We start from the raw sequence: 24,054 nt of genomic DNA, 5'->3' as shown, positions 1-24,054 counted from the left end.
GTTTCTTTATCTAATTACTGCACAGCTTTTTTCTTGACACAACTTTTCAAAGTGGGTGTTTTTGTTGTTGTTACTTTTACAGGAAAGATACTAAGATTGTTTTTTTGTTTTTTTCTGTTAGCGTGTCGTGTCGGGGAAGCAAGGAGTAACACATCCACAGTCTGACACCTTACACCAACTCTATTGTTGTGAAATTTGACCCGACTTCTTCGAGCTTACTAGTGAAATGTTTGGACGCGCAATGTGAAAAAGCCTCAACAACTATTTCCTTATCCTGCCTTGTCCCCCATAGTTATTTTTAACCTGTTTTATACAAGTTGGAATCAAAACGCTGATCTTCACACGGACTTGTCACGACAGTTTCCTTTCGTGAGGTGCCTAAAACTGGTTTCTGCTCAAAACAAAACCATTCATTAGATGAATGCTTTAAACTCTTTGGGCCTAAAGAGACGTATGTTTAGGATTCCACGGCAAAGCAGCGCAGAGGATATTAGTGTTTATGTCTGAGTCTTTTTATTAGCTGGTAAGGAAGCTCATCCGCATGCTGTTTGTTTGCTGTTTTAAAGCAACTCTCCAAATATTTGCTTCAAGTCCTGTGTGGTTTTAGTTCTGCATCCTGTGCGTCTCCAGATACAGATGATGTTGCAATATTGCCCGCCAGCATGCACAAACACATCTACACACACACACAGAACATAGAAGTACACACACACACACCCACACAAGCTGACCCTCTTCTTATACAAATGTACAAAGAGTTTGCACTGGCCAAGTAAAAAAAAAAAACATGTTTTGCCTGCAAACATCCCCTCACATGTCAGTTAAAGAAAAAAAAAAAAAGCATCGTCTATGACAAAGTTTGTTCACATCACAAGTCTTCCTAGACAGTGTGCATCTCTGCCTGCATCAATGTATGATGCTTAAAAGAAACACTGGTTTACAGTTCAGTTACATAAAAGTCTGCAACCTATAATCAAAGTGACTGTAGAAGACTGTAGCGCACGTCAAACCCTTCCACGAAGAAGAAACCCAATGTCTCCCTTTCTATTTTTAATAATGCTGATGCATATGGCAAATGTATGAGAAAAGAAAGCAACTAAAGCTATAGTTTCCTCTGTTGGTCTCCAGAGGTTAGAGGTCACATTTGCATGCCGGTTGTGGACAGAATGCAAACTAACCAAGCAAAGAGTTCACATCAGGGCCAAGGGTGAGCAAGAGAAGGAGCAACTTCTTGAACTTGACCTCGTGACCGTCGAGCCACTCTTGCCCCTTGCTCTGTCCTGCAGGTATAAAAGGACTAAGCCAGCCAAAGGTCACAGTGTCGGTGCAATGTGTGCGAGGGCCATTCTGCATGCGTGTCTGTCCGCATCAACAGGGTGTTGAGTAATATGTGTGAAAGCCTGCAGGAGCACATCTGTCAATCTGGTGTGAAGTAACACTGTACAATTAAGGATTATGTGAACCTTCAGGTCCACCTTGTTTGGACATGCAGGTACAGATCGGATTATCGGAGCAGGTAAGCAGAGCAGAGAGAGAGAGACAGAGAGAGAAAGAGAGAGAGGAGAAGAGACTGGGAGAGAGAATGTAGGGGTATAATGTCATCCCACAACCCCCCATTTGACACTACAAGGGAGGCTTTAGTCAGTCTAAATAATCCATGCTGTTGCATTAAATTTGCAGACTAGCTTCCCCAGTCCCTGTGTCTAAGCTGAGAGAGGGGAGGGATCGAGCTGGGAGAGATGAGAAAGTTAGATAATGGTTGATAATGGTAAAAAAAAAAAAAACTCAAGCAACAGTTTTTTTACGTGGAGAAAAATCACCGTTTAACCGGTGTTGAAGTCAGAATTAGCTGTCCAGAATGGAGAAAAAGGGGTTTATAAAGAGAAAAAGAGCAAGTGTGCACACCAGGCTCTTTGAGTTACACCCATGATTGCCTGCCTCACTGCCAAATATCTCCTCCAACCCATGAAAAATACGCACTTGGGAATGTGTGTGGGGGGGAAAGCCACCAGTGTGACGGGATTGTTGCGGTAACAGTGTTATTGACTTGTTGCTCCAGCTACATTTGCTTGGTGCTCTGGAGGCCCGATCAATAGACTGTGGGCTCTGAAGCCCTGCTAATCAGGGCCTGCAGCCATGCGGGGTGAGCTTTTTGCAAAAAAAAAAAAAAAAGAGGAGGGGAAGAAAAGGAAGAATACATTACAGTCATTTAGCAGAGGCTTTTATCCAAAGCGACTTACAATTCAGAGTCTATCACATTTCTACACCGTAGGCACAGCTACGGGAGCAATTTTGGGGTTAAGTGTCTTGCTCAAGGACATGCGACTAGCGGAGCCGGAGTTCGAACCGCCGACCCTCTGATTGAAAGACGGCCCTGCTATCCACTTAGCCGCAATTGCCCAGAATAAGCGAAGAAGTGGGGAAAAAAGATACGGGGCAACCGGAAGAGAGGAAGATGAACTTTGAGGGCCGGCGATGACAGCGCTGAATTCTCCTTCAATACGTTTTATTCCTTCCACCGCTAGAGGTAAACTCATATCTCTCTCTCTCTCTCTCTCTCTCTCTGCAGTGTGGGCGTGAGGCACCATGAGAGATGCAGATTGCGGCTTCACCTCTGCTTTCCTGTGAACCGTAGTTCAAAAGTCAAGGGGCAGTTGGGCTGCTTTGGGACTTTTGGAAACGCAAGAGCCAATCCATATTTGCAGAATCGAGTTGTGAGATCTCAAGAGGACTCCACGGTGCTTAATGTAGATATAGAAGGAGAGAGTTCACCTAAAGAGTGTCAACATGATTATTCAGGAGGGAATCTGAAGGAAACGGTGTGAAATCTTTACCTTAATAATGACACAGTGGCATGATATTCCTTCTGACTTTGTGTGACATTTGCGAGGCTGACAAACACACAAACATGGCACATGTGGACACACATCATCTCCGTCTGTAGCCTTATGTCCAGCACATCACAAGCCCACTATGAAATGCTATGGCAAATTCATGGGGGAACTGTCCGTTAAATATTAATGATCGAGTCGAGCGAAGTGGGTTTTCTTACTTGGGTTCCCCCCCCTGGTATCTATGGTCACTGCCGCTGAGAGACTTCCCACATGAAACGGACAAAGAGAAAAGGAGAGGATAGACAGAGAAAAAAGGGCAAAGAAGGGTAAGAGAAAAGGCTAGAAGGGTGTATGGGTGTTCAATATTTTCTTTTGAGGGGCCAGAGCCTGGTTAGCTTCAGCGCAAGCAGGGTCTTGATACACAGGTCCCAAGGTGTAAACACAAACTTGTACACAGCTTATGTCATTGTTTTTGCTTTTTCTCAACACTTCTTTCAGTTGTGTTGTCGGGCTGGCGAAGTGGGATCCTTGTGCCCAGTGACACAGACGTGACGGCAAGGTGGTTTTCACAGACACTGGGGCTTCGTTTTGTTTTTGTGACCTTCCTCCTGTCTTTTGTGACAAACTCAGGCCAATAACTGAACTGTAGCATCGATTTGACGGCTGGATGTAAAAGGCAGCAGGTACATTTCCGAGCAAAAATATTAACTTTGTGAAAAGAAATTGTGCAAATCTTTTTCCTTGGGAATGAAAAGAAATCCCTTGTGGCTGCGGTGAGACGTCCATTTCAGAGGATGCAAAACAGACAGCAGGACGACAAACAAGAACTGAAACAAACTTTCATATTCAAACATTTCTAAAAAAAAAAACTGTGATGGAAAATATTGAAACTGCTCATCAATAGAGCCCTGTTCTCGGTCTTTGACACAACCCTCGCAACACCCCCCAGGAATACCAACACCCACCATCACAGCAACATTGGAAGTGCAGGGTCAGCAGCATCCCCTCTGGCCTTGCTGACCAACAGATATTCTAATAATCACCTTCCTTCTGTACTGTCAGGCCTGCAACCAATGGATCCCTCGTCCTGCCTTCGTCCTCCATCTTCCACTTATACCAGGGGCTTTACGGAGCGGCGCCTGCTTCGATACATTAAAACTGCTGCCCCATGATCAAACGAGCAAATACCTCCCGGGTCAGCAAAGGGCTACCCCACGTCAGTTAACAATGCAGCATTTAAACATCAGTCGTATGCAAAGCGGCTGGTACACAGGGGAGGAGATGGGCGGCAGGAGAAAGCAGAGAAGCAAGGCCTGGACCGGGGAGATAATGAGCGCAGGAGCACACGGGAGAACATCAGCAGCTATTTAGCGCTATCGTGTCAGCTCCTACACAGCTTTATGATATAAGATGTGAGGCTCCATCAGCATCAAAACAAGGATGAGCTAATGATTGAGCGCATTTTTTTTTTTTTTTAAATCTTGGTCAAAATGCAGACTCAATATTAACGTATTAGATGGCAAGTTACATCAAGACATTTCCATTTGCTCTGTACATTTAGAACTTTCACTTACTTCAGAAGATTTCTCCCAAGTTTGTAATAAATACCGTTGTCACCGGGGCTGTTTTGATAAACTAACTTCTATAATCTAATTATTTCAGACAAGAAGAATTGACATTGTAAATGCTTATGGCATGCGTTTGTCAGGACTGGATGTCCCAGAAGATGCAGGCTAACACAAAAAAACGTACATACTAGCGTAGGTCATGTTTACCCATGAATTGTATACAGGCAGCATCAATGAGAGCTGAATGTCTACAGAGCCTCTAATGCAAAAAAACAACTCACTGAAACTGTGTTTGTTTTAATAATCTTTGACAAATAGGAGGATGCATCTTTTTTTAGTGTGAATAACCCTTCAATGAAGCTTACGGGTGAAGAGGTGAAGAAGAGTTGTTTTTTTTTCTGGCTTATCCCTCTCTCCCTACTGCTTGGTTAACCAACTGACCCGCTTGTCAAAGGAGCCTTTGTGAGTGCGCTTTGGCGGAAGGCCAATCAGATGCTCTGGCTTGTCTGTCTCAGGGAGGAAAATGGCGCCCCTGGTATGCCATCAGCGGCAGAAATGTGCAGACAGTCTGACTGCTGAGGCAGGCTTGGCTTGCTGTGGCCCTTCCAAAAACTATGCCGGAGGAATTACCTGTTTTTGGCCCATGGCCAGAGGGACTCGATCTACAAGGGCGGGTGGTTATTTATCTGTTTATTCACTTAAACCTCATGCACACGGGCACTTTGCAAAAAAACAGTTCATCTCCTTCACATCCACTTCCACAGGTTCTGACAACGTTCTCCTTTGAACTACACAGGTAGTTTCAAGGGGTTTGAGTAAGTAACAAACAGTTATGTGTCAAAAGGGTTCCTATTCCAAAGCAAAGCTGCATGAAGACGTGTACTGAATGACTACTGGGTTAACTTACTGCACCTTCTACTCACCACAGTATATCTATAGTATATAGAAGACAGGTGTGCCTTTACTTTACCCATATCCACTTTCCCATACCTGCTTCACCTGATAACACTTCCTGCACATGCCCGTATTTTGACACTGCAAAATGGTGAATTTAAACAGTATAAATTATTTGAAATGTACTATGTATGTTCATTATATATATCTAAATTACAAATATGCACATAGTTTCTGGTCATGGTCCTCAAACTAAATACAAGTTTTGTGTTACATTTTATGTCCACATGGATATAGTGGCTGGGTGACACTGTGGGAACTCCCACATTAAGTAACAAATCACAAACTGGAGCGAACACAAACACTACACAACAAGAATACAAGTTCTGACAAAGCCCTGGTTTACAGAGATCACAACTTGCTTCGCTGCGCTAATCCACGTTCATTTCCACTGTGTAAAAACAGCCGGAGACGAACACAACTGCTCAACAAAGTGCCACTTGTGACACATCATCCGAGGAAGAAAGTGTTTAGGCTCCTGCTTCAGAAACAAAACCTCTGACAGCGGGAGATGATGAAACGGAGCAGATCCAAAATTATTCCCGCACTCCTCAGAACCTGCTAAACCTGCTGCAGCCTGGAGCGCCCCCCCCCTACCCTCCCCTCCCCCCACCCTCCCCCAGAGAGAAAGAAAAGGGCCAACGACACTGGTTAAAAGAAGGTAGAAAGGGATTGGAGGGTGATGAAGGAATGCTGGAATATTTGATATTATTTAGGATTGCAAATTTCCACTGAGCAAACACGGGGCCCTTCGATGGTTTGCCTCCTAATGTAGATGTAACGTCAGCAGTACAGTAAAGTACGCACCAACGACAAGTCCATCTCTAAGGAAATCGTAAACAACATGCTTGATTGTACTCACAGACATTTCCTCAAGCACTGTGACATACTGAACGACCGCATTTCAAATGACACACTCAGCAGTTCATAAACCTTCCACGTGTTTAGACCCAAACAGCAACGCCATTCTTGGCTGCGCTCACGTGTGTCTGCAAGCTCGTGGGGTGGGGTGAGGAGGTTAGTCGGGACTTGCCCATTTCACACTGCGAGGTGAGCCAGGGAGCAGTAATAGAATCTAGCCATAAAACATGGTGGAATTGGGGGGGGGGGAAGGCGGATGACTATAGCATAGTACGTGTCCCAGTGCCACCTCTTCTAGACTCCCTCCCTCCGAGCTTTTCTCACAGTTATCCATTATCATAACGCCCGTCTCTGTGGGCAGGTCTGACACACAAGCCCCCGGTTTCTTTTTTGCGTGGCTGCTCTCACCTTGACCAGCTTCTTGCTGACTAAGCAGGTGGGAATGTATTTGATTCAAAAAAGCTAAAAAAAAAACAAAACATTGACATAATTCATTGTGACTTATATTAAGCCTCTTTTTTTGATTTCTTTTTTTTATATAAAGATTTCTTTTAACTATTCTCCTACTGTGACACATAATGATACACATTTCATCCTTAAGGAGCACCGTCACTTTAAATCATAAGTCAAATTACCTTGGTCAGCTGGTCAAAAGCTACTTGACAACTTGAAATAAAAAAACAAATAAAACTAAACTGAAAATGCACATATGTACTGAAAATGTTTAAACCCGGCAGGACGGATCTTTTTATGTTCCTCCTTCAGAAATTGGGGTCTTCTTGAACTTAACCCTTTCAGTTCTGGAGCATTATCAAAGTCCCAGGTTCTCGGGAGGGGGTCCACACCTCAAACGGTGCCTCCGTCGACAGAAATAACCCTTATCCCCATCGGCTCCTTCATTTGGGCTAAGTGTATCAGCTCACATGGCCCACGCAAGGAGAGCCAATTTGACGGAGGTGAAAAAAGGACGAGAGTGGGAGGGAAGGAGTGAGGAGAGACGGGTGGATTTGACGTGAGCGTTAAAGAGCGAGAGTAATGGGGAAAAGTCGTTTTTTAATAGCAACATGCCTAAAGTATGTAAATCATGTAAGACTCTTAGACTCTTCTGATGGGGGTCATCCGATTGATCCAGTGACAGCGCCGTTCTCAATCTGAAGTGGATTTCATAAGTTATTCTATTCTGGTCTGCAGGCCACAGCGGTGTGTAAAATGAGAGGGAATGCAATGTTTTGGGAAATCTAATTTGAGGCCCGTGTTTGTTTTCCTGGCCTTATTTTGCAACCAGGAGGCTGGCTCCAAATCAGCACAACTCTCTTTAGTTTCTCTAGTTTCACAACAACAATGTGTCCAACACCGACATCCAACCAAAAACCTTGTATCCGATCGAGGCAAGGACATTAAACTGCTTCGTTTCCCCTGCTGGATATCTCTCTGCAGCACCACAGACAGTTAATTGGGAGGTTATTCACCATGTCGCAGGAACATATGCACACTTACGTACATATAGACACATTTAAAAGAAGAAAAAAAAAAAAAAAAAACACAAATAGTAGCAGCCATCTTTTAGCAGCTAATTGCGACGTGCTCCCTGTGGGAGGACAGAGAGGTCCTCGGTCGATAATTAATCCTCGTTTGGAAAAGTAAATGACATTCATTAGCAGGGAATCGAGCCAAGTGCCATTATTTACATGGCAATAATCTGGAGCATGCTGGTGGTGCTTTTTTAATGTTACAGAAATAACTTAGGGATAGGGGATGAGTACAGTTGCTTTCCTCTCTTTTTTCCCCCCAGTCTTTGCACCCAGGAACAATTAGGCCCGGGCGAACAGATGGAGACGCCTCTGAGTGAGAAAGCTCCTCTGAACGACTCTTCATCTCCTTCTTATCTCACTCCCTCATTCACATGCGCTCAGGCGTGTGCACACACGCACACACAGCAGATATAAAGACAAATGCGAGCATGCACACACACACACAGCACACTTCAGATAGATTCACGCACACATTCGGGCACACAAGAGAGCATACCAAGTACTGAGCATACTGAGCTAACATTAACCGTCGAAAGACGAGCCTCTTACATGAGGCTAAACAAGAACTTTGAAAATGTCGGGCACATTGGAAACACGGAGCTGTGACGGTAAAAACACCTAAGCTGGCCGTAGAGCACGTATTCAAAGAGAAAAGAACGCTGGCTTTTAGTATTGATGAAAAGCAAAGTTCTACATGGCAAATGTCCGCTCTTTTCTGCCAAGATATGCGTGTTTTGCTTACCACGTTTATTATTTAAGCGTATATTTTGAAGTCGTAATTGAGCGAACCTCCTCGTCTTTGGTTACTACAGTAGGTTCATCGACAGTGCAGGCTTTGTGCACATTTGCAGAACCAAACACAATAGATACATATATGTGTTAACACTGCTGAAGCTGGTGTAGTGATACAAATGTTACATAATGGGCCATTTGTTGCACAACCCTGAGGATTTCCACAATGGTACTAGCCTCTGCACAATGTACTGTTAGGGATGCACACTTGAATGAAAAGCAATGAATGTAAAGACAAAGCGGACTCATCGGTAATACTGCTCAACATCTGTAGGTTTGCATTTAAAAAATGAAAAAGCAGTAATGAAAAGATGTGTAGAAGAGAAAAGTGGTAATCTGCTACTACGTTTGTTACATAATCAGCAATTGCGTGCATTACTTAAAATCTAATCCAAGGAAATTTTGGCCTTGTATTCCTTGTTTTTCATCAATAATGCAGCTCTCAAAAACACACTGTATTATTTACTGCATGTACTGTACACAGCATTAGAGTATAATCATAGACTATATGTTTTACATGAACCCCAGGAAGAGTAGTTGACGCCAACAGTAGTCATTGACAAGGCAACAACTAATGGGGATCCAAATAAACAATAAACAATAAATGTGATTAAAACACAGTCTTTCAAACACAATGGCTCATAATGCAATGGTAAATGTTTTCATGTCATTTCTGATATGCACTGAATGAACACAGAGGACCCTTTGTTGCTCTCTTTTATGTCTTTACCTGTAATTGTCTCTTTGCAACTGTAAAGCGATTCAAGCTCAAGTTCTCATATAAAAGGTGCAACCTGGAGAACTGGTTCTCTGAGTAATTGATTGGTGGACTTCTGTGGAGAACTGTCAAGTCTGTGTCATTTTAAAACACATCACCCCCTCACTTAATCTCTTCTCCGGATCGTTGTCCCTGCTGACCTGGATCCTGCCGGGCTTATCCTTCTGTCCGACATCAGGCAGCAGGTCACAGCCATGAAAACTAACACACCTGTTATTGTGCGACCGGTTACCCATCTTTGTCCCGCTAAGTACAATGATTAAGGTATCAGTCCCTGGGGAGCCCGGTGACAAAAACAGAGGAGACAGAATTGAGCGTATACATCACAGCCGCACAGTGTCAGCGTGCACTTAGCCTCCACGGACACAGGGGATAGATGGTCCCTGCCCCCTCTGGTCACGCTGCTAGACAGGGAGTGTTCCACGAGACAGTCCCACTCCTTTACCAGTAAGATTAGGTAACAGCATCTTGTGTTTGCTGACACCAAGGAAGCAGCCCTGAGCCCCGTAGGGCCCCTTCCGTCGTCATATTCTGTTACGTCTCCCAAACAATGGACCCTGTCAAAAAGACAAACACTAAATATCTATTCATCCTTCCTTCTTCTCACTACTAAATCTCAAACCATCCCTAAACAACTGAGATTCTTGGAGAAAAACTAAACCATGTGAGGGTTACAAAAACGCCAAAACAAGGGCATGGTTAATTTGGAACTTTTTGCTCTTTCAGTAACTACTGAATTAATGAATGCCTAATGGTGTCCATTGTGTAAATAAAATGGTTGTCTCCAATTTGTGACCAAAGTTGAAATCAAACCCACTTGCCCTCTTTCCTCCCTTGACGCTGACCAGATACCAGGTTGTTATTTTAGCTATGGGGAGGTCTGAGGCCTAGCGTGACCTTTCCCGAGCCGAAGGGAAACTTCCCCAAGAAATCCAATAAAATCCAGGATGAGAGCCTCGCTAATTCGTCCGTCCAGCTCGCCACACTTCCGCGACCTCTTTTCCTTCAGCCCCCCCCCCCACCAACCCCCCAATCGATCTGCTTATCTGCCGAGATCAAAGGCTCACACCGCCGTTGTACATTTAGCCTTGGCTGGTTCCTCCCACATCATGTCTAAATATTAATGATAATAAAGTCTCACACCTATCCCTGTGTCAGGCAATTACAGCCAACATTGATCCTCAGCTCTCTGCTCCAATTAGAACTCACCGCTCGTAATGTGTTCTAGCACATCAAAGGATAACAGCCATTGATCCACTCCTGGATCTTAACATTTACCGTTAAGAGAGAGGGAGGGGGATGTGGCGTGGCGGTGGAAGCAATACACCGACTAGAGAAGAAGAGGGGAGAAAAGAAATCATTTTATCCAGCCCGTCAGGTAAAGGAAGCACTGAAACTCAGAGGGTAAGGCATGGCAGAGGGGGCTAAATAATAACGGACATTCTGAGAGTTCAGAAGGCAACTCGCTATCCAGAAATACTCCTTCACAGAAGCATGGCCGCATTTACCTCTTCTCTCAACATAGATCTTATTGCTCAAAACCATTAAGTGCATGTGAACAAAAGCCATGTTTAAAAAGCAAAAGATGCAGTGGTGTCTGCCCATCATAACTGCAGATCACTAAGAAGCAATTGAAGAGACCATTTGTAAGTTGAGCTCAGGGACAATAGGCCTTAAATCTTACACAATCACTGCCAGACTTTCAGGATTATTCCTACTACTTCATATCGAAGACTGAGCTACAACCAAACTTAATAAAAATACAACACAGGTCTAAGTGGGAGGCAAGAAAAGCATCAGTAAAACACGAGTTACCATGTCACCTCCCACATCTATGTCTTTAGGCCAACTATCCTTAACAACCGACCTCTGTGACATCTTAAAGTTTGAGGAATGGGAAATGTTTCAAATCAACGTACAGAATAAAACTACCATACACTAGTCGACGGCAAAACATGCTCAGAGAACGGAACAGAATCAACAACAGGGTAAAATCTGACCCATATTGAGTCAATAGACAGCGTGGTGTCACCATTAAACCAGGGACATTCCTTGCACAAATGAAGCTCAACAATCCCAGTGTTGACACCATTATTTGACAGGGCCTGTTGTTATGCTCTTTCTCTGCAGGACTGATAGCTCTGATAGTCCTGGCCTCGGGCACGACCTCACAGCCGCCTTTGTCACAGAGCTGGAGGAAGGCTTATCCATCGCTCTGGGCTACAATGATACTCTTCATGGCACCATAATACACTGAAACACTGTGCAACTGAAATGCAACCCAATAGTTTGTATACCTAGAATTAATTGACTGACCATGGCTGGCCTCTTGACAATAAGCTGAAATATGTTGAGTAATGAGGTAACAGTAAAAAAATAAATGAAAGACGGGCACAAAATAACCACGCCAATTTAATTAGCAACAATGCTGTAATAGTGCTGGCATCAGTCGGGAATCTTGCAATACGTACAATTAATATCGGAATGGGGAACGTGGACCGTTGTCTTGACATGTTGAGGTTCATTCAGAGGGCAAGGCCGAGGAACTGTGTTAACTATTTCTATGTTTATAGTAATATGTAGCACCTCACGCAAGTTAAGATGCTCTGAAAATGACAACAAATCTCTCAATTGATAACTCTCCAATACTATCATCACAAACCAGACGTTAGATCACAAATCAAATGCTAAAAGTCAACCAAGCCACCTTCTCGCCATACTTAATTTGTCAAATATCTTTTTAAAGTCTGTGAACCCTTAACACCTTAGGCTTTCTTTCAGCATCTGCTCGTGTACGATATTTTCCCTCTTCTCAACCCACTGTCCTCTGGCTGTGGTATCCCTCACTATTATACGCATTGCTAACATGGTGCTTTGCTTCAACTCTGTACCTCGGCCTCTACCAAACGATGTAATTAAAGATTGGTAAAAAGGAAACCAGTGTTTAGAAATGGTTTATGTCAAGTCTGTTCTGAAACACTATACCACAGGGAAACTTTTAGATGGGATGGGTGTGCATCGACGTCTTGTTAAATAAAATAGAGTCTTGGCCTGAAGAGTCATGCAAAATATCTAACCGACAGAGCCTCAGTGTGAGCCAGGTCAAAATACGGAGGCTGTGTACGATAGTAATGCAATGGTAACGGTAGGAAAACATTTGTTGTTGGCTGGGATATCGGGCTCCTCACATGTGTGTTATACTCGGTGATGCATTCAGGTCAGCTGAGGAGAATGAGGAGATTGGCGGGCTCCACAAACAGGCTGGGAATGTGACACTAGGATGCTAGGCCAAGACATCAATGTCCTCACAACTTCCCTTTAACACTGAAGCAATGTTAGCCCTGGCGCCATCAGAATAAGGGTTGGGGTTTAAAGTTTACACTACGGCTGACAGGATGTCCATGTGACCTAGCAAACACTCAGAAAATAAACAAAGCGGCTCTACATTTTGAGAGGCAATGGTTTTCAGGGCTTCAAGTGATGGTTTAGAATTTACAGAATATTTATGTGGGGGTCATCTTTGTGCCTAGCAGACTAAGATAAGAGCCATGTATAGCAGTCGTGATGCTTGTTGCTCAAATCAGCTGCATGATGTACAATAGTCTTTAACTGCTGTAACTTACAGTGCCTGGCACATTGAAAGAGTTATGAGAGTTCATAACCTCTTGTTATACAATCAAAATATTTATCAAAAGACTTTTTGCTGATTTCATTTTTAAAATGAGTTAATGTTTGTTTTTTGTAAACTGTGATTAGCATTCATTTATTTTTCCTCTTGCCAGTAACATAGGAACTAATCCTGAAAATAACATTCCAGAGAGTGAAGGGAATACGACTTGATAGGTCAGCATTTTCATTTTCACACCGCTGCAAGAACCTTGGCAGATGCAATACGGGCAGCTGAACTTTTGGACTGTGAAGGCAAAGTGTATGCATGCGTGTGTGTAAAAAACTATATTTGTGTTACATTACAATATGGGGGCAAATCAAAATGTATATTTGCAAAGTTTTCAGTGCTGTTCTGGGAGCAAGGTTGTTCAAGCTGAGACAGATCACGATGGGATGATGTTGACCCTTGAGGTGCAAACTAAGATCCCTGTCGCCACAGAGACGTGAAGATCCTGGTGGGAGTGGGGAAGTCTTCTCTCCAGTTGGCAACAAGCCTGGCCTAGCACTAGGGTGCTCAGCCAACAGCTCCTCTACTCTGTCAGACCCCCCCCACCTCTTACTCCACAGACTCCTGGATGCCAGTCTGCCTGGCTGGTGTGGGCCAAACAAGCCCCAGCCATCGGGCCAAAGGGGCAACGGAACTGCTGCCAGCTGGGCCAGCACTTCACGGCCGAGCACCACTCTCCAAACAAACAGTGCTGTGGGCCACAAGCCACGGGCAACATGGAACCTGTCATTACCAGCCGTGCATGGCTGGTTCACTCCCCAAAACCCAAGCCAGGCCAGGGGCTTTAACGTGTACTACACTTGACTCAAATTTCTCAGCCAGGGTATGTCATGAGAGAATCTCTTTTCACAATGATGCTAGATCATCAGCGTATCAAGGTATATGTGTCCATTTGACCCCTTTATAAGAAGTGTTGACTGTAACTGTCAACACTTTTTATAGCAATAAGAAGCATCATTTTAAAGCCATGACTGAGAAGTTGAAGACAATTATACATTGAAAAATTTGTGAGTGGAAAGACGGGGCCTGCCAAACGGTCCCTTAGGATTAACTGCATACCGTCTAATTATACAACATCTAGAAAACTTCCTATGGTCTCTGGGCTAAAAATGGACGCTATGGGCATTGGATCTCACTGGGGTTTTCTCCACTGATCAAGGTTCTACAGGCTTTTGTGGCATAACTCTGCTTTGTCCTTACGACTTTGGCTACAAAAGATGATGGTTTGAGGCATCCATTATGAAAAGAGGGAGGACCTTTGTGATCTGATGTCCGACTATGCTTTCACTGGAATGCTGGGACAAATGAATCTAGAGAGAGAGAGACTTGGAGCAACAGTAGTGCCGATACGATATCAGTGTACCTGAGCAGAAAAGGAAGTCACTCTCCCTCTGTCTGTGCTGTTATCCAATCCCCTCCTTGCTTTGCTGGCACGTGTGCTTTTGGTGCATGTTCGTGCATGTGAGCGTGCCCCATTGACCAGCTCCGAGCCGTTGCTCTGCACTGATGTCATATGGCGGTTACAGCTGACAACGGGAAGAGTAGCATCCAACCTCCAGTTTCCCCTCAGGTAAACACCGTTAGCTCTGTCACCATTTTTTGCCATAGTTTGGACTGTTTGCTCTGTTAGCACTGTTAGCTAACCACTACAGTCGGGCCCATGCTGAGAGCCATTGAGAGGCAATTGAAATGCTCCCAATCTATGAGGCTATGGATAACAAACAGTAGCTGCATACATCTATTTCACCATGATAAGAAGGCCTTGGACTGCTAGCGTTGCAAGGATGACATACAGTCTACAGGCTGCAGTAGCAGTTTAAAATGATGGCTTCTTTGAATGTATTAGTCATTTTCTAAAGTCAATGCACAACAAAAGTTTGTAGTGATTCACTTAACCACTTAAAGATTCTTTGAGACGAAGTGTCTATCCATAGCATTGGATACAATGCAGAGAAGTATATAGCTTCAAAAAGTGAGAAGGAATTTCACTATTTACTACTATTGAATAATGAAACTATTGACCTAAAATATAATGACTTGATGACCCAAGAATTCATTTCCTACGCCAAAAGAGGGAAAATAAGATGGATTTAATTTAATAGTAAACAGACAGAGATTGAATTGGGCAAATAAGATATTTTTAAAGCCTTGTTTTCTAAATGCCCTTCCCAGCAAGCAACACCAAACCAAAGTATGGGATGGGTCGGGTGATGGGGTCAGTCCTTCTGCCTTCCAGCCTTTGGTATAGAAAAAAATCAAAATCATATTTTTGTGTCAAGTATAAAAGCACTCAAGGTTAGGCTTTTTGCTTCGAAAAGAGACCAATGCTCCGTTTAAGTATTTTGACAGGAGCTCCTCTTTAATCCCGATGCCTACAAATGCCTTACAACCTTTTCACTTCCTTGAAGAAAAGTGGTCCTCTTTTTATTGTTTTGCCCATTGTGATAAAGGGGATCTTTTATGCCATCAACAACATGGCAACAGTGTACTGCCTTTGTTTCGTTGCACCATCCTGGGGGTCTGTTCGGATGAGATACAGACATACAGAGGCGCAGTAAATGATTGATGGGTTGGAAGAAAATATTAAAAAGAAGAAGAAAACGAGTCAAAATTCAGCATTTGTAAATATTTCAAGCTCTTGCACTCTGACAAAGAGAGATCTGAGGGGCAACAACAATAACAGCAAAAACTATACTTAACCATCTATCCTGATGCAAACACGATTTAGACAGCTGACTTAGATTTGTTGAGACTATCACTGTTTTGAAAAACTACTTGGATAGCTTTGTCGGGAATAAAAAGTATACATAGTCGCAAACTACAATCTTGAACCCTATTGGACATGCTTCCCTATTAAGTTATCAGCTGTAATAATTTCGAATAGTGCAGTTCACGAGCACATGGGGCTGAGGTCTTCCCTTTCCAACTGGTGTGTGCCACTGTATGTTTTTAGCCAACAAAATGAACTGTACAAAGATGGTGAGGGAAATAATCAAAATGAGAGCTGACTGAAAGTTCAGGGAAGGTATGTATAGTGCAAGTTTTTGGGCACAAGCCACTTTATCTTGGCAAGCAATGCTGCCCAAGAGCAACTTATCATGGCAAAGGGATCCCATGTCCTGGCATGGCTCAAGATGGAATAGAGGCCGACATGCGCATATGGATACCGAGTCTATTGCATGATATAGGGAACAAAATAGCCTCATTTTCTCATTGACACAAATACTGGCATCCAGTAATGCTGTGGCATTCCACAATATTCCAGGCAGCTGTTGCATAGTATGCCCAAAAGTATGCACGATGGCTTGCTGGGAGGGAACAACAGTCAAATAAGAGACAATGTGATAGGTTCTAATTGCTTCAAAATGTCCTGAAGAAGGCCCCCTATTATCTATTTAAATCGGCTGATAATGGGAGGCTAGGAGGAGGAGGAGGAGATGGAGAAGGGGAGGAGGAGTTGGAGGGGGCTACCTAGGCAGAGGGAGAAAGCTATCCTCTGCGCCACTGTCGCCTCATTATTTTCCGTCTTGACGGACGCCCGCGCTCAACCCCTGGATGAATGGCCCTGTGCTGAATAAGTTATCGCCAGACACACAAAGGGAAGAGTGCCACAAACAACACAGCAGTACTGCAAAGCATGAATCTCTTTTTCCTCTCCTCCTCAGTCTTTCCTCCCTCCCTCCCTCCCCTCAAACCCCACACCCTTCCCCCTGCTCCCTCTAGACGAAAGGCAGGCCCTGCCACAGACTGAGATCTCACCTGTAATTTCTGAAGAAGCTCACAGTAGGTGGGGAAAAAAAATGTAACGGATATAATAAAATGAAAGAGAGGAAGGATAGAGGCATCTATGTGTACTGAAAAGCTATATACCTCCGTTCCTCCATTTTGTTTCATCTGTCCTTTTTGTTTGTGCGACTCCTCAGTGAAGACAGGGACCTCCGTTGGACAGCATCTGAAGATGTTTGAGAGGATTCTTTTTGTTCTTCTTAAGACAAGGCGCACAGCATGATCAGTGAAAATGGTTTGGCTTCCTCTGATGTTTATTTTGTTTCCTTTTCTGTTGTTTGGACTGCTGGGACCTAGCATATAACATCAAGATCACCTCTATACAATGCTCCCATGAGGGGGTGTGTGAGGAGGGTTCCCTATAGCTGCAAACTGGGAGTTAGGAAATAATGACAGGAAACACTTATGGCTGCGGTTTTAGCCACCAAGCACTCTCCCTAGCTGTCACTCAAAAGTAGCTGTAGAACTTTTGGAAAGGAGAGCCTCTTTCCCCTCTGACCGGGAAATCAGAGGGTGCCGTAGCCCGACAGGCGCTCGACGGCAGATCAAACAGGGCGGGTACCCTTGGAGTGACACCTGGAGCCACTTCAAGGGATGAGAGCGCCACTGATCTCCAGTCATCTCGTCAGAACGACAGTCTGTCAGGGTTAAAGCAAGGGGGAAAAAAGAAGCTCCATCAACTGGGATGCTATGAGCGAGGTCGAACGGAGCATCACCTCAACGGCATGGATGGCTGACCCTCGAGCATTTGGAGAAGTAATCGTGCAAAGAGTGTTGTTTTTTTGTTGGAATGCTTAAGTTCAGCCTTGATGTCCATATCTGGGACTAGATTGTGCTGATATAGCAGTTTCACTCAATATTTTACCATAGTTTTTGCTTGTTGTGCTTTCATTGCAAATGCCTTCTACCTTAAAATGAATTGAGAGTATTCACAATTTACTATCTGTAAAGCTAGCTGTCTGTCTACAACTGTTTTTTTTTAAAAACATAAAGAATTTCTTCACCGCCATGTTTGGAATAATTAAATTTTATCTGTGTCCCGACCTATCAAAAAACAGAAGCCCGGTATAGGCTGGATAATAGAGAGAGGGAGACATGTAGGAAGAAAAAGGGGGCTTTGGCAGCCAGTTAAGCGAGTCAATCCTCACCAGACAAATGCATCCCTTATATAAAACAACAACACGTCTTTGCCCTTGTCAACAACCCCTTCTTCTATACAACCCAGGGTTCTGTGTGTGTGTGTGTGTGTATTTTTTCCTTTCTGCAAAAAACGTCCCATCAGCACTCTCTAATGGGCGAGGTGGAGAAAGAGAGAAAAAGACAGAGATAAAGCAGGAGGGAGAGCGAGAGAGAGAGCGAGAGAGAGCGAGAGAGGGGTGGCAGTGGTGCTTGTTTGGCTCAGGAGCAGTGAGTAATGAGGCTGAGGCGCACCCTGTCATTCTCCCAGCAGCAGCCTGTAGCCACAGACACACACACACACACACACACACACAGACATTAAAAAGTATCTCCAAACAAGACACTTATCTGACATTCAAAACAGGAAAGTGACTTAACTTGATCCAAATAAAGAAGTTGAATTATAAATGTATGTATTATTATTGTTTCCCCCCTCAATAAGAGATGGGCCTTAATGACCAGAAAGGTCTTCCTGTACTACTTGCTTGCCTGCCAACGGTAGCAAACACCTTTCCAGGCTGACACGCTACCTTTAATCCACTGAACATACCCATAATATGCATACACGCACATGCACACAACAGCTGCGCTCAACTTGATGTGTATAAAGTTTAGCAAGGGGTTGCAGTGAGGTCAGATACGATTCATGCTTTGGCACTTTGCTCCTTTGCCAGAATAAAAACAGACTGGACATGAAAAGCACAGAATGCTTCCCTGGAGGGGTCAGAAAAGGCCAGGGATAGGACTGACCCAGAGGGATGGGGGTGGGGGGGGGTGGTTGTGACGCCAGGCTGAACAAATTGCAAAGCAAAGGGAATGTGTTTAAACGTAGTACATGGAATTATCGTGGCAGCAACATGGAGAGGAGATCAGAGAGAGCGGGATCCACTGGGAGTGATCTGCCACTCTCGGGACAGAAAACACGAAGCTCGGCGATGGCTACTGAGATGAGTTCAGCTGTAGCACAAAAGTAAAATAGAACGCAAAATAGGACATGTCTTACACAATGTCAAAGATATGGCTCCAGTGTTGTGGTGAAACACAGAATAAGAAGAAATATAGGAATGTGTAGGATTGTAAATGTATAGGTAGGTATAATGATAGAGCACAGAGCCAGAAAGCCTGCCAGTGCTCCACTGGGGTGACTCTCCTGACCCCACAACATTGTAATTATGTTTTTATATTGCTCTTCGCAGCCTAAAAAAAAAGGGCAACACAAATAAATAAATTAAAAGAAAAAAAAAACAGCAAAACATCTGAACTACAATCTTCCACATCTTTCAGCTTCAATTAAAAAAAAAATTGAATCTTTTTGTTCAACTTCATAACGAGACATCAAGAGGGCCCCGAGACTCCGATCCCACCACAGCTCAGTGGTAGAGTTGAATGCCATTAATTATGTGACCTACATATATCCCAGTAGTTAATATTCCAGACAGATGGATAGAGCGAGAGAGATTATATATTTGCCAATAGCACAGGATAAAGGCAAAACTTACAGATCTTATCAAAGGTTTCCGTCTCCAGATGTTTTATTGGGGGGCCATGCACTAAGGTCTCTCGGCTCATGACATTGTTCGCGTGGGTGTTTATTGGGCCGAGCAAACAAGGCAAAAAAACCTTCCAGTTTCCTGTGAATAACGCAGGCAGGAAACTTTTGATTTTCCTACAGGCAAGGATGAGTTGTACATACTGCCAATTAGTCATATGAAACGGGTTTAATTTTCATTTAAGTAAATGATAAATGGCATAACTCAGGGGCTTGTTCTTATTTGCAGGTACCTCTGGCACTCAACTTGCCAGAGGTACCTGCAGGGGAAAATCAAAGAAATTAACTGGGCTGCACATTAAGACAGCTTGTCGAGACACGTTTCAAGAAAGGAAGTTGGTGTCTTGGTAACAGTGCGGCTGCATCCACTTGTGAGCGACTGCATCATCCTCATCCCTGGCTCATGGGCTGATCTCTTAATCAGTGTCCAGAGTGTGCATGAGTCCTCTTCTGAAGGCTGAGGCTCTGTCCGTCTTGCCTGCCCATCGCTACTGCCAGTCCCAGCCATGAATATGGAGCTGTTCTGTGGCTGGGAGCTTGCTTATGTTTTCTGTCTGATATCTAGGCCCCATTCCCATTTCAAAGGGAGGTCCACCCGGGGCCTTGACTTTTTGATCTGCCTGGCGACTGAGTCGACCACCTGCATGTGGGATCAGCTGCCAGCGAGAGTAGACAACCCCTCTGCTTCAAAATATACATCCTCCCCCCTCTTCGTCCGGCTTCATTGCCCTTCACTGTGCCCCCTCCTTCCGTGAAGCTGCCAGGAGCCCAAGTGGTCCTAACTGGGTCTGGAGCCGCATCCCACTCCCAACTGATCCGACCGTGGTGTGTGAGGTGCTTGAGATGTTTCAGTATAGCAGCAGGAAGGCTCACGCCACAGTCACAGGGCCATTTACGAGAGGCCATAGTGTCATTACGCCTTGTAAACAACAGATGCCTTATCAAAAGGTCTGTGGCTTCTTTAATCGGGGATAGTGGTCCACGCTGTGAGCTGTAACCCGTCGCAATGCAGACTGTACCAAAGCCATACATCTATCAAACTGGAAAATCACACTTTGAATTGGGTGGATGATGAAGACCAATTAGTTTGAAGGGAAATCCACGAAACAAAGTTTACATCCATAAATCCTACGACACAAGAGAGTAATGAGAGAGAATAATTCAGCCTGTGGGGATTAAATGCTCGCTCAAGTTTGTGGTGTTTTGAGGTGTTTATTTTACAGACCCACTTAAAGCCTCGGTTGATAAAAGACAAGCCCGCTGCTGGTCTAATTTTACAAATTAGGTCAATTTCAGACCCGAATAAATCTGTGTTTTATTCACTGTCAACAAACAGATAGATATATACTTTATTCATTCCCAGGGGGAAATTTGTCTGTATGAAGCAATTTGAGATGGTATTGCTTGATGGCAACAAGGATTAAAATCTAAAACCACTACCTGGATTAGATGCTGATGTAATATTTTACATTGGATTTACCTAAATCACCAAGTATTTCAGTATTTTTTTTCAATAAGAAATGCAACCAATCAAAGTTGTAAAAAGATATTTTCTTTGCGGTGCAAAGGTTGTGGAGGTAACGCTCAACAGGAAGTAAATGAAATGATAATAGATCTTTTGATGATCATAGATATTAATAAGATATCAGGTTTGCCTCTCTGCCTCATTAGGATCACTGTGCCTGTCACGTTATAATTAAAACCCAAAGGATTTCAGAAAATTGAATTAAAAATTAACTAAAAGTGGATGCCCTGGATGCCCACCACTAGACCACTAACATCCACTGAGTAAATGAAGACGTGACATGAGACAGAGGAAGACTCGTCATCATGACCCAGCCAACAGAAAAGCACCTATACAGTGCGTTATACTAACTACCCTCCTTAGCAGTGATGAGTTTCACAGACAGACATTTGTTAGATTCATTTTCAAACAAAGCAACAGCTATTGGAGATGTGTGTGTGCTTCTGAATGTTTCTTACAATAAGTGATATTCACAAAGTCTTTCAGTTAATTGGCTTTCTTGAACTCTGACAGCTAGCGTAATGAGTGTCTAATTGTTTTTCAGCTGGGGTGAAACCCTGAGACCATAAGGACACTTCAAGAAGAGGTGTTAAAAAAAATGCTACACCAACAGTGGAAAAAGGACACCAATTATCCCGTGGATCTATTTGTCTCACCACTGATGAAGGCCAACGTGTTGACTGATTATAATTAACTTAAAATCGCTGCAGTATTTATGCATCTGCTACTATCGCAGTATAAGGAAAACAATGCTAAATCTCTCTGTTATTGATGTAAATCAATCTTTCACAGCTCTTTGCCTGGACAAAATGATTGTAGAGGCTTTTACATTTAGCTTATTATAACAAAAAGATGGAATATAAACCCGAGTACGAGTGTCTGTGTCCATATCAGGTTTGTGTCATAAGTGCAACAGGTTAGGTCTACTTCACTTACTCACCTATTCGTAAAAGTCCTCTACTCCTGTTACCTAAAGAAATAAACTACTTCTATAGCCGAGACAAACAAGTGGAGAATGACAGAGTAACTACCCCCAAACCAAAACCATCAGTGTAAAGAAACTACAAATGCTCTGACATCGCACACAAATACACAATTAATCAAAAGGCAGAAAACTGGGGGAGCAAATAGTGAAATGAATGGGGAAATGAGGACAAATTGCCTAAAAGGGGATGGGGGGGGGGTGAAATATCATTGAACCATCCAGAATTTACTTTTCGCTCTCAGTTCTCCAGCTCTGGTTATAAATGACTTCAGATTTGACGTTTCCAGCCCATAAACTTACAACAAAACACGCTTCCTTTTGTTCAAACAGCAAAGAAACGAAAAGAAAGAAAATACTTTTTGTCAAAGAATGATGGGGGGGAGGGGAGGGGGGGATGTTGCGCTGCTCCCATCAAGCAGAAAGGCGGGCAGAAGTGGAAGATGCTCGCCGCCGGGCCCCACTTTGGAGGGCCCTCATAAATCCTGATTTGAGCGGGGCGCTAACCAGAGGAGGAAAGACACGTCAAGAGAGGAGGCTGGAGAGTCGGAGGGGTGGGGGGGGGAGGGGTGGGGGGCAGCTTGCCTCCTAAAATGCTACGTCTGATTAAGTCTTCCCATTAGGTGACAGCTGAACTTTAAAATTAATATGATAATATTGAAATAAGTGTGTTATTTACTTCAGCACCAGAAGGGGGTGGAGGGAAGAAAAGAGGCAAGGAGGAGGGAATGATGAATGATTTCTGGACAGCTTCGGGTGACGTGCCAGGCGAGCTGACCCACCCCCACCCCCCCACCGCGATCCTCCTCCTCTTCCCATAATCAGACTTGACAAAATGGAGACATATGCAGAAATATTGGTTACAGTCGGCGTCACAGCCCTTCTCAGGCCTTCCCTCTCTAGTAACTGCCGGCCGCCCTGTGAGCCGCCCTCCAAATTGTCTACGGGCACTGAAGCATCTATTTCAATTGACACTTCCTTCCTGGCCCCAGGATTTTACATTTAGTCGGTGTCATTTACATATTACTCTTAATCAAAATCCACAGTGGGCGACAGGGAGAGAGAAAAAAAACAAGAAAGAGGGAGCGAGAAACAAAACCGTGGCGTCACGGTTCAGGGGTAGGCACACAGGCACTTTATAAAATGGAGATGTGTGTGTCCGTGCGTGCGAGACTGTTCACGTGTGTGTGTGTGTAAGGTGGCGGTTGCATAAGATAATCCAAGGACTATTGAAATATTTGCGTGTGAATGCTTGTGTTTGTGCGATTGTTGGGGGATGCCTCGTGCATGAACTAGCAGGCGAGCGAGACAAAGACTGCAAGTTGGACATGGGTTGTTTAGTGCATTTTGTGAAAAACAAAAGGCACAGAGAAGAAAAGAATGGAGACATGCACAGTGTGTACTCGTCTTCTCCAGCATTTTACTGGAACTTAACACCAATACCACTGCGTGTAACAGAACAGCCATTCACACAGTTTGTTCGATCAAATGTACAGTAAGTGTTTTTTAGTATTTCTTTATACAAATACAAATAGTGTGTTCATTCATCCATTCATTGACATGTTCTTCTGTTTGTTTATCCATCCCCACCTGTGTTCTCTGGAAAATCAAAGCAATGTGGCCAACTGCAACTCATCATAAATAGAAAGATGGATCGTTTAATAATAAACTTAAATCGGCCGGTGATGACATGGAGCGAGCTCACGGCACAGTCAAAGCATGGTACATACAGAGAGGTGCAGAAACGAGGTGCGTACCTGCCTCTTACCTTCTCAGCATGCCAGTAAGGATGCGAGAACTCTTGCCCAGGTTGGCATCCGTTTCTCTCAGCTGCGGGGACAGAACCGGGGAAAACCAGGTTTTAGTTTGCATTCTGATTCAACAATTCTCCAGGTTATTAAACACAGTCTACGTCGAAACTACAGGAGTGAAAAATCAAGTTTAAAAAGAGTATAAAACACACTGCTATTAAAACCTTTTATTGATGAATTAACGTTTTTTTGTTTTCGACCAGAAACATTTAATTGCTGAAAACGTG

The 24,054-nt window shown here is 43.8% G+C and overlaps 1 protein-coding gene across 2 annotated transcripts in view; it reads right to left on the bottom strand.

The window, feature by feature from the left end:
- Nucleotides 1-6,862: 6,862 nt before the first annotated feature.
- vti1a (vesicle transport through interaction with t-SNAREs 1A) overlaps nucleotides 6,863-24,054 on the bottom strand; it is an 86,836-nt gene continuing 69,644 nt past the window's right edge. For both annotated transcript variants that reach the window (XM_031844121.1, XM_031844123.1), the window contains one exon: nucleotides 6,863-23,846. In XM_031844121.1, coding sequence (XP_031699981.1) covers nucleotides 23,781-23,846 — 66 coding nt within the window. In that variant the 3' untranslated portion in view covers nucleotides 6,863-23,780. The remainder of the gene's footprint in view (nucleotides 23,847-24,054) is intronic.

This window comes from Anarrhichthys ocellatus, unplaced genomic scaffold (genome assembly GCF_004355925.1).
Source record: "Anarrhichthys ocellatus isolate YVR2014 unplaced genomic scaffold, GSC_Weel_1.0 scaffold4, whole genome shotgun sequence".
NCBI classification, from domain to species: Eukaryota; Metazoa; Chordata; class Actinopteri; order Perciformes; family Anarhichadidae; genus Anarrhichthys; species Anarrhichthys ocellatus.
Note: the sequence above shows the minus strand (reverse complement) of the source record. Positions and strands in the feature narration are given on the sequence as shown.